Source organism: Schistosoma mansoni (assembly GCF_000237925.1).
Source record: "Schistosoma mansoni, WGS project CABG00000000 data, chromosome 7 unplaced supercontig 0100, strain Puerto Rico, whole genome shotgun sequence".
Classification (NCBI taxonomy): domain Eukaryota; kingdom Metazoa; phylum Platyhelminthes; class Trematoda; order Strigeidida; family Schistosomatidae; genus Schistosoma; species Schistosoma mansoni.
Window position 1 is genome coordinate 702,383 of NW_017386020.1, and position 20,255 is coordinate 722,637.

A 20,255-nucleotide genomic window follows, 5' to 3' on the forward strand; every position below is an offset into this window, starting at 1 on the left:
TAGATCTCGCTTCCTTAGTCCTGCATTTGCTGATAATGACCAACGGTCTACCATTTCAGTGCAATTCGGAGTTAAAATAGTATGTTTTTCGCTGTGGTTATCTAGTTTTTTAGTTCCTTTCTAATATATTTTCTCTTCTCTGAACATGAAATTCCGAGCAGTTCTTTAAAATTACAGGTTTCATCAAATCATTTTTTGTCATATAAAAGTGTGTTGAAATGATGAAATGCCTTTAACAAACATATAGGCTGAATAGTTAGATTTTTCCTCACATTTGAGTCCTACTCAAATGTTGTGAACATAACTAAGACCACTATGAATTTTGTAGTCTTTGCCGTATACTCTCATGATTTTTGCGCCAAGTCAAATAGGATTTTCTCTGAATATCATTCAAGTAGTCAGCATTCACGAGAAGCTAAGAGTTTGACAGTACTGGTCGACTCACTTTCGTGCATTTTACTCTTGTTATTAGAGGACGATTTCAGGTCTTTGGTAGTATCCAAAAAGTCTACCCTATCCAATCAATTACAGAAATTTCAGCTAATTTGACGAACGTAACGATTTTGATACATTTCGTAGCCAGATTGTTACTCCCGTTTCGTAACAGTGGAGTTGCTGGAACCATGGTGTCACATCGCCGGCACATTTACTGCCTTAATCTATTCAAGGTTTTGGGTTGGCAGTCAGTAAGGTAAAAGTTATTGAAACTAAGACAGTGGGCTAGAAATAAGCAACAAGCCATAAGAATGCCAATGAAAACTAAACAACTTGAAGAAGTGAAACAAGTATCATCTAACACGAAGAGAGTATGAGTAATAAATTTATTAGCATTTTACCGTATTCATTTATCCTTTATTGGAGCTGACAGAATACAATCTTGAGATACGCACGTGATTTAGCCTATTCTTAAAGAGTACATTGACAGTTGTGGTTCAGCTAGCACATACTTTTGGTGCGAAGCGAAATCTCACACAGGCATTTGCTATTTAATAAAGGATTTCTCATGTTTTGCTTTGCCAATTGCCATAGTGGTCCCCTAGTAAAAGTACTTTGTTAAATTAAATTAGAATTTTTTAGTATGTTGTAGACCGTAATATAACTGACTTCTATTCTGATGCCCGATGAGGGGAGACCTAGTTGAGAAGGTTGGTTCTCGTAATTTTTTGTCTTTTAGTCCTGTTAGCTCTTTTGTTCTAGGCCTCTAATTCATGCCGCATCTAAGTTTCAGTTTGAGGCCAGGTGGCATTTTGATCTCTATGAGTGGGAATAGGGGCTTAGTTGGTCCGATTTTCTTTTGAATCCTGAGAATTATCAGGCCTTAACAACATGTGAGGTAACCAGTTCTACTTGTTCACATTTCAGTGAGAAAGTATGTATTCAACTGGTATGTAGTCGACTGTAGGCTTGTTGCTGTTTTCGGGGTGTCTTCGTAAATTCTCTGTCCCACAAAACGCGAAAAATGAGGGCATGTTAGTTACAAAATTATTACTAAGCAAGTTTAAGTCCGTGATCAAGTCACCTCGAGTTTCTATATACGAGGAAGGAAGTAGTTTTAGTCTAGTCACTCTCATTTCATGGCAGTTAAGAGGTTCTAGGAATCTGCTCATTTGTACTTCTTTCAAATTTCTTCAACAGCTATCTCGTTTTAAGACAGGGGGTCACTGGTTTCCGGTAATGCTAGAGTTTTGATTAAACTGTGTATATATTCTGTACTTCGGTGGCCCATATGCGTCATAATGCACTTAAAAGCAGTAATGGAGAATCACCAGATCCTGGACCACTGTAAATCTTGTCAGGTCTTTTAAAGTGCATTAAAATATAAGGTTGGATTTCTCCAGCTTGAGGACTGTGTTGAGTTCATGCAGTAAAACCTCTTTAGCTTCAGTTATGAGTGCAGTATACTGAACCAATCAACAGCTTTTGTTCCTTGCATTTCAAGTGGCAAATAATTATTTCAAACCTTTCATTTTCTTATGTTGTCGGCAATAGTAAAAGTGATACTGTTTCTTACGAATTCAGCTCCTGCTAGTGTTTATTATGACGAAGTTTTCAAGTTTGTTTCATTACCTTATATAAACTGGGTTGGCCACGTCTTTGGTGATCATATCCGGTCTGGTAGATTTCTTGAGTCGTTAACCTGTTTATTAGATCATTAACATTGTCTACATCATGCTAAGGTGATTCTCGATTCACAGCTTTTCCTCTTCACTCTACGAAAGATGACTTGCCCATCACTATAATTAGCTTCAGGTTTCTCAACAGTTTAGGGATTCTGTTATTTCTTTGTAACATCAGGTCATTTATTTCCCTTTTTATGATTTTTTTATGTCTGTTCTCTAGTTTTTACTGGAGTTTCATTCATAGTTGCAATACACACAAAATGGGGTCCCGAAAAGTCACTGGATTGTTAAGAAAATTAGTCTTGGTCATTTTTTTCTACTAAAGATAAACTTGAACTTTCGATCGGGCCTACTAGGTGCCTCCTGATTGTTGCTCGGTTTTAGTACGGACGAAATACCCCTCAGTACCCGCTCTCTTGGGTATTGTTTCGCTTTGCAGCTAGTCTTTCTCTTGCATGGTGTTAGTCAATTAGATATACTTGTCACTGATAATTAAATCATGATACTTTTTCTAAAAACATAGCAATCAGAAATAAGATACGTCTGTGTAGAATACTCTAGATTCATTGCTATCTTTTAAAAAAAAGTTTGGGTAGTCAAGTAGAGCCAATGAAACAAAGATGCTTGTGCTCGATGTTGATATTAGTTTGGCAGGATCTTCCATCCAATCGAATAGTGTATTACACATACAATGAAAAAAAATACAAACTATCCTTGAGTCATACTTTCAAAATTAAAAGTAGAGTGAGTTATGTAAGTCATTTGGCTAAATGCCAAATTTTTAAGTAACCCTGATCTATTGTTTTCGAAGAGACGGTCGAAGTGATAAGGAAACCTTAATAATATTCATAAATGGGAGAAAACCAAAGGTAGTTATTAATTTAATAATTACAAAAATAATAATGAATTCTTATTCAGTTTCAAATGATTTTCACTTAAAGTTGACTGCATTTATTCATCCAGTTACATTCAAGACGTATGCTAGCAAGAATTATGACACTAATCACATCTCATTGAATTGTGGTTAAGTTTTTCACTAAACTCATATAGCTTCTTCAAGAACCAGTAGTTTAAATGCATCACGCATAAGTTCAAATAGGTGTTTATAGATAATCTGGATTCGAGAAAAGTTTGGCTGCAAACTATCGAAGACTGCTACAAATGATTAAATACATCTCCATTTCTGATATGATGGTCTCAGAAGGCAAAGTTTCATTTTGAATTCATTGTGATTTTTGTCCAACATCACTTCCATTCTTGAATTCAGTGTCATAATTACGCAGAGTAATATTTAAATTTTTTAGCGTGATCTTTTATTCAGTATTACATTTATTTCAGTGTTTAGATAAGATATAATATTCCTTGTACTAAATTAACATGAAATATACTCAGCATGATATGCAACATGTGGTTCGTTACAATTCTTGGCATTTTTCATTTAACGTTTTCCTAAGTATGAATCAACTGTGTATACAAATCAGTATATACATCAGTGTACTTTTGATTAAAGCCGTCGTCGTCTTTTTGGGGTGAGTAGATCTCTACTTGTACTGGCCTTCCGCGTTCTTACTTGGAGTCGTGTAAATTGTAGTGGTTCCTCGTTTCAAGCATAAGTAATAAGCGACATCAGACATAACAATTTCAAATTTAAAACACCAAAGCTGTACACGTTTCATCAGTTGTTTTAGTAGGTTACTTCTGAAAAAAACGCAGTCCTTTTCCATTTGAGGCTCAATTCTTGTTTAGAATCTCATTTAAGTAAAAGTGGGACGCATGTTAGCAACAATTAAAATAGTAATAAATGTATTTTTTTTATATCCCAAATAGTAGAAAAATTATATTTCTACTCACTGAGATATAACAAAAATATATTTATTATTAACCCTACTCAATGCTCAATTTATTTGAAACTATCAATTTGAAAAAGACATTTTGTTACATATTTGCAAATTCCATATATGAAATTTGACCATCACTTAGCTAAAGAAGGTAAGCTGCTGCATTTGACCTACTTTTGTTGAGTGGGGAGAGTCCGCTCTCCCTCTCGAAATGCTCTCACATGGCCACGCGTATATAGCCTCTGCCAGGGAAGTCCTACTCACTGCCTTCTCGTAACGGGGGTGTTGTTTACGAAATTGAGAGGACGAAAAGCGAATATCCGGCGCTTTAACTGGTCTGGTGGATACGGAGGACCTACCTAGGGGAGTTGGAAAACCCTCATTCCAAACCAATGGTGCACATGGGCTCCAGTATCCTGAGGAAATAAATGGCGTATGAACCAATCGTTGGTCACTGGCTACCATGGGACTGCATCTCCTCACGATGCTCCAGTGCCTTGTGGATCAGATCTTTAGATCAAAGGCTCCGGGTGTGGCCCCCTAAGAAAACCACCTGCTTCAGTTTGGGCACCTGAGCAGTATCACAGCCCTCACACAAATCAAATGAGATTTTTATGGCGCATATGTATCTGGTGTCTTTTTGTACAAATATTAATGTGTTCAAATAAATAAATAAATACTTTTGTTGATACTTTAAATAAGTATGATGTCAGTACATGTTTGATAAGCCACCTAGTACTGACCAAACTAAATGTATCTGTTTGGGGATAGCCTCCCTAACAAGTCCATCAGAATCAATTTAACTAGTTGGGTTAATGAATCTGTCGTTATATTTCGTATAACCAAACTGTATTATTAAAGATAAATCTTAATTCGTTTGATTGATCCTCAATTATTCTCATTTTGTCCATTCTTTTTGTGTTCATTTTATGTATAATTATTTTCATTATCAGCCAGCACGTCTTGTTCAACAAAAATCAACCAAATCAATCTATAAACAAAGCTTAGAATTATTGTTTTTTCTCTAAATGACTGACGGACCTGGGAAAGTTATTAATCCTATAATTGAATCAACTGATGAACAAAGTGATCAACTAAAAATTGAGGATGTGGATCAATTACAGCATGAAGGAAGTGAAGATAGTACAGGCAGTGAAGATTTGAGATTATTTTTAAAGGTATACTTTAACAACTGGTCCGTATTTTGTTGGTGTTTTATTATTCATACTTTTCTGTGGTATTGTTTTATACCAGATTGAAGCACATTTTCTACCTATAATAAGTCATCAGTCAACTTTTGTTTCAATTTATTTCCAACTGTGTTTACGGAATCCGTCTTTAGTGATAGCGAATGATGTGATAGTTTTTCTGTAAGCGATTTTTTAAAATATCTGATCAGCTGATAAACCTATCCAGATAATATTTTATTAATTCAATCTTAAAAGGTGATGATTAGAGTAAGCAAGTTGAAAAGAAGTCGATATTTGTGATATACACATAGATGTTTCGTTTAGGAACTATCCTGTGCAGATTATTGAGTTTTTTTGTTTAACGCTTAGAGTGTCCCTCTTCTAGTATGTAAGAATTGTTTAACTTGATAGATCGACTAACTTGTTTCCTATTCCTTTTCACCTTTATGAAGGATATACTTTTCTTAATTTAACTGCTAAACAAATAAGTCCTAGTTCGTTAATTTGCTTTATAAGTCAGCCAAATAAATGCATTTACAGGATTGGTTGGGATTGCTTCTTAAATATGAACTCTTTAATGGACAGGATTTTATTAGTTTTATGTAAGCTGTTGTCAATATATGGCCTACAGATTTATGTTATCCATGCTTTTGTAACTTTCATTACAGGTAAAGCAATTCAACTTGGTAACAAAACTTATCAGAACAAAATACGTTGTCTAGATAATATCGAATTTTTAAAAAAATCGTAGTTATAGTCAGTCAGTCAGTCACAACGTAGAACTTCGTACGTACGTACATCAGTTCGAGTCGCCATACCACATTAGCACAGAGATGCAGTTGTTGATTCAAATCCCATAGTGGTAGAAGTAGTAAGAGTATAAACATTAATGTGAAAGAATAGGGTTTGAAAATGTTATTCAAGGAGTATAATCCAGTGAAATAAATTTTTAAAGAGAAAAAAAATAGAGACGTGAAGAATTCAGAAGATTAGAATTTGGTAGAACACAAAGAGTGGATGCACCTTCGCCATTGCAAACGATTTTGAGCCATGTCATTCAAGGTCTCTAACCATCGATTGCTATCATCTCGCGAATCCCAACCACGTAATCTACACCTACCAGCATGGCTCAGTCCACTTGTCAGTGACTTCATGGATTTGTGCCACGTTTTGGTCTGGCTGCCCCTAGCTTTCTTCCAACCTACTCCTACACCATAAAACATTGCACGTCGGGGCAGTCGGTGGTTGGGCATACGTAACACATGTCCCAGCCATCTCAACTGATAAAGTTTCACTACTTCATCAGTCGGTTTGCCATCCTTACCTAGTACCTGTTTCCTAACAACTACATTACTTACTCGGTGGTCACAGGATACACGAGCGGTGTTTCGAAGACATCTATGATCAAATACTAGTAGCTTTCAAATATCCTCTACTTATACCGGCCATATTTAACTGCCATAAAGTAGGACGGAACGAACTGCTGCACAGTAAACCCGTCCTTTGGTTGCTAGACGGATATCTCGCCTACTCCATAAATGACGCAAGTCGGCGAAAGGTAGACGAGCCTTCTGTATCCGTGCTGAGATTTCGTCACACACCAGACCACAAGGGCTGATGAGACTCCCAAGATAAGTGAAGCGGTCAACTACTTCACTCCCTATCATTAGTTTGGGTCCCGATGCAACCCATTCCTGAAGTAACATTTTGCACTTCGAGGAGGAGAATCGCATCCCGAACATGCCTGCATAGTTGCTTATGGTGGTCAGAAGATTCTGCATTTTGTCAGCGTCTTCACAAAGTAGAACTATGTCATCGGTGTATTCTAAGTCAACAAGTGGGTCTCCCGGTAAAAGTTCAACTCCTGGAGGTTTGGCTGATGAAAGTGCTATCTCTAAAAGTATGTTCATGACAAAGTTAAACAAGAATGGGGAGAGTGGACAGCCCTGACGAACACCACTTGAGGTAACTAATTCTGATGACAGTTCGCTATAGGCTCGAACTGGACGAGTTGTGTTCGAGTAGAGAGCCTTTATGAGGTTAATGTACTTCTTTGGTACTCCTTTCAGTGACAAACACTGCCATAGAACCTCATGATCAACGGAGTCAAATGCCGCCTTAAGGTCGAGAAATACTACTATTGTGGGACGTCTGAATGTGTGTCTATGTTCTAAGGCCTGACGTAGAGTGAATATCTGGTCTATGAAACCACGTCCAGGTGGAAAACCAGCCTGGATTTCTCTAGTCTGCTCTTCACGAGCTTTGGTTAGGCGCCTAAGTACTATTGAAGCTAATATTTTAGACACTATATTAGTCAAACTGATCCCTCTGTGATTGTGACGAGAGGACTTTTGTCCTTTCTTTTAGACTGGCACAATCAGTGATTGGGACCAGTCACATGGGATTACGTTCAGTTCCCAGATTCTACCTAAGATTTCAGTCAATCTCGTTGCTAGTACTGGACCACCATCCTTAAAAATCTCAGGGGTAAACCTGTCAGGGCCTGCTGCTCTCCCTCGCTTCAGAGTTCCTATAGCTTTTTCAATCTCGTAAAGAGTTAGTAGATTTACATTTACTTGCCATTCTGGATCGTAGGAAACCGAAGTGTGGCTGAAGGCCAGTTGAACTGATCCCTAAAGTGTTCTGCCCATCGATCCAATCTCCTGGGTTGAGAATGAATGACATGTCCATCTTTATCCGAGATATTTTCACTGATAGTTGGGTTCGTAATACTGGTTTCTTTAACAAGTCTGAATAGTTGTCTGCTGTTACCTATTGCCACTGCCTTAGGTAGTTATAAACTTTATAAGATGTCATTTTTACGAAAGTTGTAGTTTTCCTGCCTCCGAAATGCCCTGGTACGACCGAGAGTGGGGAGAGTCCGCTCTCCCTCTCGAAATGCTCTCACATGGCCACGCGTATATAGCCTCTGCCAGGGAAGTCCTACTCACTGCCTTCTCGTAACGGGGGTGTTGTTTACGAAATTGAGAGGACGAAAAGCGAATATCCGGCGCTTTAACTGGTCTGGTGGATACGGAGGACCTACCTAGGGGAGTTGGAAAACCCTCATTCCAAACCAATGGTGCACATGGGCTCCAGTATCCTGAGGAAATAAATGGCGTATGAACCAATCGTTGGTCACTGGCTACCATGGGACTGCTTCTCCTCACGATGCTCCAGTGCCTTGTGGATCAGATCTTTAGATCAAAGGCTCCGGGTGTGGCCCCCTAAGAAAACCACCTGCTTCAGTTTGGGCACCTGAGCAGTATCACAGCCCTCACACAAATCAAATGAGATTTTTATGGCGCATATGTATCTGGTGTCTTTTTGTACCAATATTTATGCTTATAAATAAATAAATAAATAATGTAGTTTTCCTAGACAAATTTCCGATCGCGTTAGGTTTTCGCTAGTAGTTGGTTACCGATTGCCTAGTACTATCAGACTACATCTAAGTAAGATCATTTTGTTTACTACTATGTCAGAAACTAGATCATTTCCCAACTATTATCGCACTGATTCTACATATGCTAAACGCATTCCAAACATTTTAAGACTCGCTCTTGAAGTATTCGGTAAGATGATGTGTTTTGGCAGTATCTTGGCCTAAAGATCTGTCAATATTTTTTTGTTTTCCGTTGATAAGTGTTGATTCTTTTCTTCAGTTTCCAGGGCGAAATTATATATGCAACCACTAATACATACAATCGCAATTCACTTTACAATTCCATTCATATGTTAGTTATAAATAGTGTTCGTCACCCACTTTAAATTAACAATTTCTGAAAACTAAGGTTCATTGGGAAGTTGTTTCATTGTAATATAGGACTCATCAGTGCATACGTTCGATGGTGTCAGGCACTTAACCCACAGTCTCTATATTTCATGATTAGCGCGTTACATTCAGATTATATAGTTGACATTGAGTGAGTCTGGTTTCTAACTGCTAGAGTTACATTACCATGGCGAAAAACCCATTCGGCTCTCTCTTATTCTCAATTCTTTTTTAATTATCTATAATTCATACTGTAAACTGATTTACTAATTATAGTCTCTTTGAACTTTCCTATCGGGATAATTTTTTATTTGTTCTACATGATTTTCACAGGAATTACATGAAAAAGTAAAAGAAGACCACCATCATCACAACCAACAGCAACAAATTCAACAATCTCATGTTATTATCCCTTCAACAGGACATGCACAACCAGTTTGTGTGATTAATCCTGGTGAATTACCAATCATTGGTGGTGGTGGGTCGTCAACAGCCGTGACATCTTATCATTCATCACAATATAATTTGAAAACGAATCAAATGATACAATATCAAACACCTGGTCAAGTAACTACTACTGCTGATCAACATTATCATACATCTGTAGGGGGTTAGTTGAACGTTTTCTTAGTATTATTATTATCATTCGATTTAATTTGTTGTGGTACAACTGATATTTATTTGAAGGGTGTTTTTTATCGTTATCTAATGCTGTCACGTTTTGACAGTCAGTAGTGTACACTCACAAATTTCAATACAAAATCAAAAGATCCTCCAATCTTACGTGAAATACATTGCCTTTAAATCTACATCGTGTTAAAATCCATTAGTTCACATTTTCAACTTTTTGAAAATATTATTTGATATATATCGATTCTGGTACACCTAGGCACCGGAAAAGATATGTGCTACATAAATGAAAAAAATATTTCTGTGAGATAATAAAAGGAGGAAAAATGAAAAAAAAATAAATGAACAAGAATAGTATGTGGTAGAATATACAGTTCATTTAAAAAATACAACCAAGAAGAACTTTCAATTAAGAGAGTTCCTCTAGCATGTATAATTCAAGTAAAATGGGAGCACTTTAGGATCGCCATTACGTTACATTCAAAATCTTATTTGATAACTTGCGAAGTCACTGAGTCACATTGTCTCTTAGACCCCAACCAGCTAGTTGTGACAAACCGATAGACACAGTGAAGCAGTACCAGGGGATGCAGTTCCATACGTCATTTGTTTCCCGAAAATCTTGGAGCCCGTGCACGTCATTGATTTGAAATCATAGCTTTGCAGCTCACCTAGGTGAACCCCTCTGCATATATCGACCTGGTATATTCCCTAGAAATCTGGTTTCCATCCTTTCATTTTGTAAAATACACCTCCTCTACATGAAGTCTGTGAGCAGAACTTCACTGGCAGGAGCTATAAACCTTAAGCTGTATGAGAGCATTCCGAATGTGCGAGCAGATTCTCTTAACCCATGGTCATACTAGGACATTTGGGGACTAACTTTAATAAGTTATTATTACCATGTTAAATATTGTTTAACATTAAATAATGAACTATGTCACAGTTTTGAATTAAGGTTAAGGTCAATCCCTACTGAAAGTCAACAAAGATAGAAAGTTACCATAAAAGTGCATTTTCTTTAACGTAAAAGATGAATAATTATTTACTATTTTTGAATACCATAAGGCTAAAGTTTTTTCCATTTTCGCATACACTTGATTTCACCGAATACGCTCGACTAATATATCGAAGTAAATTTTGATGATGGTTGCACAATTGACGGGTTTAGAGTTTTGTTCTAAAAGTCATTGGTGGGGAATTAAAGTCTATAAGCATATTTTTACCATTGAGTTGCAAGTTCAAAACTTCTTCTCATCTCATTCTATCAGGAAATCCGGTGAATTAGTATCACTAGCCGTCACGCAGAACATGTAATTCAAAGCCATGTATATACTAACTGGTTGGGATCCGCGAGACTTTATCTGTCAGTGATTGATGTGAATGACATAGCTCAGAAATCAGTCTATTTGGCTATGCATTGTTTTTCTTATCTCACTCTAAATGTAGGGTTCCAACATTCCTTCATGCACGCCTTTTCACTGTCTTTTCGAACCATGTTCTAATTGCTTTTTCTTTCTCATTATCATAGCTAATAAATTATTTTGGTCTCTTTTGCCATCCATCTTGTTAATTTCATTTAATCATTCTAATACTATTGCTAACTGAGCCATCAGAAAATTGTGCCAGGCTGTACGTTGATTTTCACTGACTGTCTACATACTAAATCATGTTAAATTAAACGTCCAAAAAGTTAACAACATTCTTTTTGTACAATAGAAGTGGATTTTATGAGGGACGTTTGGGGATTGTTAAATAAATAAATAGAATGTTAATTGATAGATAAGATGAAATGAGATGATATGACTAAATGATAACTGGCCTTAAATGCCCTAGTACTGCCGAGGTTAAGGAGAGTTCGTTCTCCTCGAAATGTTCTCACATGGTCACGCACATGTAGCCACTGCTAAGGAAGTCCTACTCATTGCCCTCTCTCATCGGGTGTTATTTAGAAAATTGAGTGGACGAAAAGCGTATGTCCGGCGCTATAAGCGGTTTGGTGAGTACGGAAGATCCACCTAGGGGAGTTAAAAAACCATGATTGCAAATCAATGGGGAACATGGACTCCAGGATTCTAAGGATATGAATGACATCACCTATGCAAGAACTATCTAGGGATAAGTTTATTTCTGATTGCGTTCATATTATTGGCTTCCGTCATACTTCGTAGCTTGTTCAAACCCGAGAAAGAGATTTGTGAGGAGCAGGCTGGTTTTGGTTCTGGTTGAGGATGTATTGATCATATCTTCACCCTCCACCAAATGTTAGAACATCGACATACTTATTCTAGGCCAACAATTGTTGTACTTATTGACATCAGGGGTGCTTTCAACTCGTCGGACAGGACTGTTCTTTAGGATTTTTTTTGAAGAAGGGTGTGCCTGGGAAATTTAATAACATCTTAAAGGACCTATTTACAAACTCCTCAGGCGACGTAAGGGCATACAACCACCTCTCTTCATTGTTCCATTTAATCAGTGAGGTTAGACGGGGTTGCTCAATCTCCCCATTCCTCTTCAACTTTGTAATCGATGACGTTCTGGAGACAGCTCTGATGGATGTGGGTTATGGTGGTGTGGATCTGTTGCCTAAAGAAAGACTTTTAGTATGTGAATGTTATTGTCTCACTGTACGATAATGTCCAAGCCATGGAATCTACACTTAATCAGTTGGAGACCAGTGTCTGTAGGTGTGGCATATGGTTCGCATCTTATAAGTATCTGGGTAGCTGGGCAAGTGCTGGTAGTGGAGTGAGACCAATTCACATATAGTGAAAACCATAACGGCTCATACCAGTCGAGACTATCTTTGGAGCCTTTGTGATGTCAGTCTGGCTGTAAAAGGTCGGATCTACAACGCGTCGATGAGAGCAGCTGTGTTCTATGCTTTTGAAACCTGGTCTCTCCGAGTTGAGGATGTTATGCGACTCTGTGTTTGATCATCGTTGTCTCCTAAGGATTGCTGACATCCAGTGGCAACACCATGTTAGTAATGCAGAGGTTCGGCATCGTGTGTTCGGACAAAGCGACCATAATTGAATTGGTGTCACCATATTGAAACAGTGACGTCAGTGGCTTTGACATGTCCTATGAACGTCGTTTTAGCGAATTCCACATTGTGCATTATTTGCTGACTTTGGAACCGTTGGAGAAAGCGGATAGGTGGTCAGTGTATCACATGGTGCCGTCGCATGAAAGAAAGCTTTACAGGATTGACTTCTGATGGTCCTTGACAAATTCCTGTTTAGGGTCCTAGAGATGGTGCAACACAGTTGCTTGAGACGGTATCAGGTATGATTCAGAATAGGAACCAGTGGCGATCCTACTGTAACTTTCTTTTACTTTATATAAGTGACAGGAACTTTAACTGGAATCCTTTTTGGTTGTATTTTTCTTACCTGTTTCTCCCATTATTATTATTATTATTATTATTATTCACTCTCATACACTAATTTCTGATCGTTGTTTTTCTCTTTATTATATGCACCATACATTTTCTATCTCTTCAGGACTTCATTTTTATTATGTGGCGCATATGTTTTGGTCCCTTTTTTCAACAATATTTGTGTTCAAATAATAGTAATAATAATAAATAATAATTAATGTCTCCTTAGGACACCGGATTACTGACTCAAACCCCTGAATAATGTGAGAGTAAAGATACCAATGACCACTGACCAGTGAAATTGAATTTATATCTAATGAAATAATATGCTTATATATAAAATAACAAACACAAAAAATGGATATAATATGTTGATTGAAACAGATGCCATAGGTCACTCAAATGCAAATAAAATTAAAACCTGATTGACTATAGAGTTTAATTATTACTTGACTTAGAGAATTAAGTTATTAACTCTTTTCCCCTGTTTTCATATAATAAATATGTCCACATTTTAACTGCATGAACCTGGAAAATGAAATCTAGTGGTTTGGCACTCTGGAACACACAGGTATATTGCTAAATTGCAGAACCTGTGTTACATATATCCACCCGCTACCCACTCTAACAAAGAATAGTCGTTAACGTGAGGACAGGTGTACAAGAGCTAGATGTGCGATCAAAGCAAAATATAGCACTATTCATTAGCTGTTGATCTAGGGTATGTTGGAAAATATAAACTTCTTCGTTGATATCTGCACCGTAATTGGGATTTAGGACTTAACCATTGTAGATACTATGACTTGAAATCGATCTTTTTGATCAGTTTCTATCTTTTTTCATAACTATATTTGTTTTCGTTTCGTTCACTGTCATTTATACTAAGTTCTATATTGATACTTTTTACTTGTCATCCTATTGTTAATTTCCTTTCATATCGTTCTAGCATAAATTGTGGGCATAGAACTTGGATCAATGTCAACTTATCCCATGTGCTCACCATGTTGTTTACCTATCTGAGCGATTTTCCCGTTGTGTTATAAAAATAATTCCATCCTCATTAAATGAACTGAATGTGATCAGTATGATTATCGTTATTCTGGATAGTAATAATAATAAGTAGTATAGTATAAGCCAAGGATATGTGAATGGTATTTTTGCAAACTTTGATCTTTTTTTAAAAAAAGCAAACAAACAATTTCTACCATTTATCTGTTGTACTAGTGTAATAATTGTGTTTATTTCAGATTTCCTAGTTCTTATCTTTCTCTCTTGTATTTCTCGGTTATAATATTATTAGAATTGAATGCACACGATGTTGTATCTGACGGTGGTTGGGGTTGGTTTGTTGTGCTCGGTTCATTTTGTTGTATGGTACTAGTTGATGGAATATGTTTCACTTATGGTCTGTTAATAAATCCAATCTGTCCATATTCTAATTTACGTGTACTGTCATCATCATCAAATGGACAGAAATTCAATGAAACTGGTCCAATTAAATACCCTCGTAATGACCGTATTATTCACCCAATCGTTGGCAGTTGTATACCAATTTCAGAATTAGGTGAAGATTTTCAAATACAACAACGTTCGATTTTATTAACCCCTGGTGGTCTAATAGTTGGTCTATATCTATTTCTTGGTAAGTTAACAAATGTTCTTGATTTCTTGACATAATTAAAAGTGAATTTATGAAAAATTTGTTAATGGTGATCGACTTACGAAACCAATGATAGCAATTCAATTGGTATGGTAACTCAAATTGCTCGTTGACTGAGTAGTAATCATTATCAGAGGAGGAGGTTTATAAAGGGCTTGATAGTTATGAATTCAATCCCTGGCAGGTCTTGCTTAGGAGTTGCTGTTACATTACCAAACAAGTTAGTTAGTTAAACACTGAAACTGTATATGCACCCTTAGTTCCATCTTTCATTTTTTGTAGTTATAATGTGATATAAGGAAATAAAGTTTCTTATTGCCTTTTTTATATAACTCTTCAAAGTAAACAAGAGTTTTATGGCAGTATAAACAAACGGTGTTTATAGCGAGAAAAGTTCTAACACTATCGTCTCTCGTCCTTTTAAATGCCTTCTATTGTTTCGTCCTATGCAGTCAACTGGTGGATTGCAGGTCTCTTACTCATTCAGTCAAACCCAATGTATAACCTGGTACAACAATACAGAGAGATGAAATTGTCAGTGCAAATCCCAGATTAGTAGGCCTAGTAACAGTATTAGTGGTAATGAAAAAGTTTAGGCATCGAAGATACCATTCAAAAGGATAAAATATTGAGGAATTTAGAAATGTGTAGGACCTAAGGTAAGATAAAATAGATGTACCACCACCATTGCTAGCAGTTTTAAGTTGTGTCGTTCAAAGTCTCTAACCATTGATTGAGAACTCCAATCAAATAGTCTACATCTGTTAACAATGACTCAGTCCAATTTTCAATAACTTCATAGAGTGGTCCCACGTCTTAGTTTGGCCACCCCTAGCTTTCTCCCAATCTACTCCTACACCAGACGACATCGCTTGTCGAGGTAGGCGACAGTTGGGCATACATAACGCACCTTTAGATCATTTCAGTTGATGAAGATTTACTACCTCATCAATGGATTTACGATCCTTACCTAGTGCTCTATTCCTAACCTAGGCGTTGCTTACCGGGTCGCCTCGAGATACATGAGCGATGCTTCTAAGACACCTATTATCGAATACTAATAGCCTATCAATATCCACTCATCTCAATAGCCATGTGTTATATCTAGAGCCTTGATTCTTACTATGCCGCAAACTACTAGACTACTTGAACGATAGAACCCGCAATGTCGCAAAGAGAGAAGACAAAGACTAGTAAGTAGGAAGTTTATTCCCCAAAACAGTGTCAAAATATAGTGCAGAAATCTCGTGTATTTATAGTTTTTTGGCTGAATGTAAATCATCATTTCGGTCAACCAATAGGCACATAGGGGTCATTCTAATCCATCCAATGGGGAAGCTACACGTCGACATTCTAGAACATTCCCCTAGCAGTGATTGGATGGAATGTCTGTGGCTCTTCCTGGGCTTCTTAGGGCTTCCTAGAGTATGCCGACGAGCCGTCCTTACACCATGTTTCACACCCATAAAATAGAACAGAGCAAACTGGTACTCAGTTAACTCGTCGTCTGTTTGGCAGACGGATATCTCTCCAACTTTGCGAGCGATTCAAGCTATCAAAAGGCTATGGAACGCTTTGAGTCCGTGCCAAGACTTCATGGGACACCAACCAATCAGGACTAATGGGACCCTCAAGATAAGCAAGGCTGTAAACACACTCAACCACTTCACTCCCTACCATTTATTTAGGTGCTGATACAGGCCAAGCATTCAGCAGGGTAAAATCGCACCTCAAACATGCTTGCATTGTTGCTTAGAATAATCAAAAGACTTCATTTTGCCAGCATTTTCACCAAACAAAACTATATCTTCTGCGTAGTCAGCAAGTGAATCTCCATGTGGAAGATCAACCCGAGAAAATTCAGACAGTGAGTGTGTGACTTCTAAAACCGTATCTACTACAAAGTTAAATAAAAATGTGGAAAGTGGACAACCTTAGCGAAAACTATTTAAAGTGATAAATTCTAATGACAGTTCGCCATAACTACTGACCCAACCAGTAGTGTTTTAGCAAAAATCCTGTACAAGGTTGGTGTACTTCTTTGGTTTACCTTTAAGTGACAGACACTACCACAGAATCTCACAATCAACAGAATCGAACGTCGTCTTAAGGTCAGGAAATACAGCTATTGTTGGACGTCAAAAAGTTCCCAAACCTCCCGAAAGGTAAAAGTAAATCATCCTTTAAAATCTTAGGAGTTAGTCCATCAGGCCTACTAAATAAATACACATACATTTACTTATCTATATCTATAAGACATTGGCAGGTTGCAATTTTAAATTGATGGCTTCTTACTGAGAACAATTAATATACATAGTATTTGATACAATCTACTAGAAATTGGTTTGAATGTAGCTCTGTTGTTATGCATCTGTTTTATTCAGCTTGAAAGCTCTATATTTAAACTTCTTCATATAAACTATATATAAATATCAGTGCCAATGTTCGTGCAATAGAAGGAAGAAAGATTTAATAAAGTAGCAGCATTCTAGATCAAGACTGACCAGTTGTCTGATATTTTTCTGATAAATGCCCTATTAAGGTTGATGAAATGAAGAGTCTCATTTCCCTTTCGAAATGCTCTCATATTGGGACTCATTTATAGCTTCTTCCGCTGATGTTCTTACTGTCTTAATGTGATCGAATAATGTTTATAAAAGTGGGAGAGTAAATCTAATATCATGCATCTGAATCAGGTTTGTGAATACAATAGGTCTAGGATTCTGAGGGAATAAGTGGTATGCAGATCTGTTTTGACCACTAATTATTATGGAAGAGCATCTCCTGACATCGCTCCATTTCCTTGTGGACTAAACTTTTGAATCAAAGCACGAGTGTTTCTGAGAAAAACATCTACCTTACTTTGAACTCCTTGTCATCATCGCACGCCTCACACGGATAATGTTAGGTAATAACTTAGTGACAGATGTTTTTCATTCCAATTGGTTCTTCATATCATTCAAATTAAACCGTCTACTTAAGACTTTTGCAGATTTTCCTAGTTGAATTAGAAAATGGTTTTAAATCAGTTCATTACTTATGTAATAATGATACGTTCTTTTATTTACTGAGAATATGTCGAGAAGGAGTGGTCTGAAAAATATATTACTTCAACAATTTCAGTCACTATTCTACTTTGTCTTCAGTGTATTTCTTTATCTTTTATTTTCATTGTCTCTTATGCTGTTCTCCACCCCACTATTATAGGTCCACTCGTTAGTGCGTTAAGCAACCAATTTGATTTTCGTCCGGTAGCTATGATTGGTGCAATTATTACTACAGTTGCATTGTTAACCAGTGCTTTTGTAACAACCATTGAAATGTTTACATTGACATTTGGGCTTCTGGGTGGTAAGTAGTAGTGTGATATATATATATGATGAATGTTTATTGCCATTGTAGCCATTTAAGTTCGTTGTAACTTCTAACATATATACTATAGGTTTTACCACCCTCTCCTCATATTATTGTGTTCTTCAAATTTGGACAACCAGGACGGGATAGTGTCTTCAGATTCCAATCAAGTATTGTATTTTAAAGCTGATTATATGACCATTAATTACGGAAAAGAGAGTAGAAAGGGGAATAACTGCAAATTATGGGGAAAACAGGTCTTAGAAATTAAACATTTCTTGCTGATGGGACAATGTAAAAGTTGAGTGCTCAATTTTCTTTTCAGATCCAGTTAAAGTGTGAGCCTATTTTCATGGTTTGGCGACATATTTTTCTGGTGAAATTATACTAATTTTACCTAGTTTTCGATTATTTGGTTTGTCTACAGATTTAAGTGATCAACACGCACACACACAAAATATTTCAAAATTATAGATTTCAAGCATTTTATTCTTTCATTAGCAACGTTACATATTGTTTCGTTTGAGTAAAGTATGTTTGTTTAAACGGATATATTGCTAAACACATTCATAAATATGTTAGTGTGTACTTGTTTATACTTCATTTTTCCTCTGGCTAGCACTTTTTAACAAGGTTCTTTTTTACTGGATGGAGTTGTTATCTCAATATCTAACCTCACTCCTCTACCATGGGCTTTGGACCGAGAATAAATCTCACTGTTTATTCGCACCTACTAACTGTTTCTGCTACACGATAGAAACATTTCAATTACAATTTCTCTAGCGTCACAATAGATGTTAAGAGCAGATGGTTTCTGACGACCACGCAAAAAGTTTTATGTTTCCAGATTAAGCCTAGAGTAAGTCTGTCCATATAGTAACGATAAGAACCGTCGGGAAACTGAATAATATTACTATTATAAAAGAAAGTAACTACTAATCAGAGAATACTTAAGATTAACGTTATAGCTATGATAAACATTAATGATCACTTGTTTGTTTATTTTCTTGAAATACAATAGTAAAACAATGAACACAGAGGACTGTCCTAACGATTACGTAATGCGACTCCATGCTGGCTAACTTTTTTCTTTGTGGACGAAAGAGAATCTTGCTCACACTTAAAGTTTCTTTGTTAAAGAAAGCCACATGATTGAGTTGGTTTAATAGGTAACACAATCAAAATGAAGAGTTGAGTGATGTGATATATTCTCGCTCACATACGTATAAGTTGATGTCTTGTTTCCAAAATTATTATGTACAATATTAAAAAGAGATAGATACAATGTCGTACTTTCTGATAATGTCCTTGCTCTTGTTTTATTATTGGTTAGTTATTGATAGATCGTTCAATTCTGTCGGTCGGTTCCTTTATTGGTTGTGTTGTCTGTTATTTAGCCTTCCCACTTGTATTTCCATTAAAATATTATGTTTATGGTTCTTTAAAATCATCTGTACAGTCAGACGATCTAGTTAGAGAGGAGCACAAATTAAATAACCTATTCACCCCAGGGCTTTAACAATTCATCTTTTCAAACCTGTACTATGTGTTCAAAAGAAACATGTGTATTCCATCATTCTTCCATGGCTCTGAAACTCTTCACAAACGATAATTTCATTGTTAGTACATCCTTCTAATAGTTGTAATCTTAATTTTCATCATCACGTTCATGTCTTTGATTTATTCTTCACCCTTCTCATACTCGTCAAATGGACAATTATCTTTCACACGCCAGATATAACTTATTCCCTTCAAATTCTCGTTCATTTTAACACGATATGATGTAATCATGGTCCTACTTTTCATTAGACTACTTTATTTGTTAATTAACTATAATTATCAGAAGGGGTTTTGTGGAGATTTAGTATTTTTCATAGTTGAAAGCGTATGTCAATTGAAGCTAGACCACCATGGAAAACCTGGAAACACTGGACGGCCGTTTCGTCTTATTATGGGACTCCTCAGCGGTGCGCATCCACGAACCCGCTCTCGCGAGATTCGAACCCAGGACCTACCAGTCTCGAGCCGAAGCCCTTAACCGATAGACCACTGAGCTGGCATCCAACGGTGTTAATGTCTAACTTCAACTGATCCACGAAGTTGAGCAACCATTCACCAATTGTTTTCAGTGAGTTCCTATCTCACAATAGACGTGGTTTTGAACTCCACTGGTCACTGCTTCTCACTAGAGCTCCTAGATATACTTCTCGAAGTCACTAGTGAGCATATGATTATATTAACTATCAGAAAGGGTTTTGTGGAGATTTATTTTAATGGGTGAAAGCGCGAGGCAATTGAAGCTA

General features: G+C 36.8%; 1 protein-coding gene across 1 annotated transcript in view; it reads left to right on the plus strand.

Moving 5' to 3' along the window:
- Nucleotides 1–20,255, plus strand: part of Smp_144760 (monocarboxylate transporter, putative) — a gene marked incomplete at its 3' end in the record, with an annotated part of 80,241 nt that continues 59,986 nt past the window's right edge. Inside the window, exons 1-4 of the mRNA XM_018791039.1 lie at nucleotides 1–79; nucleotides 4,916–5,136; nucleotides 9,257–9,533; nucleotides 14,239–14,580. Coding sequence (XP_018645748.1) covers nucleotides 4,987–5,136; nucleotides 9,257–9,533; nucleotides 14,239–14,580 — 769 coding nt within the window. The 5' untranslated portion in view covers nucleotides 1–79; nucleotides 4,916–4,986. The remainder of the gene's footprint in view (nucleotides 80–4,915; nucleotides 5,137–9,256; nucleotides 9,534–14,238; nucleotides 14,581–20,255) is intronic.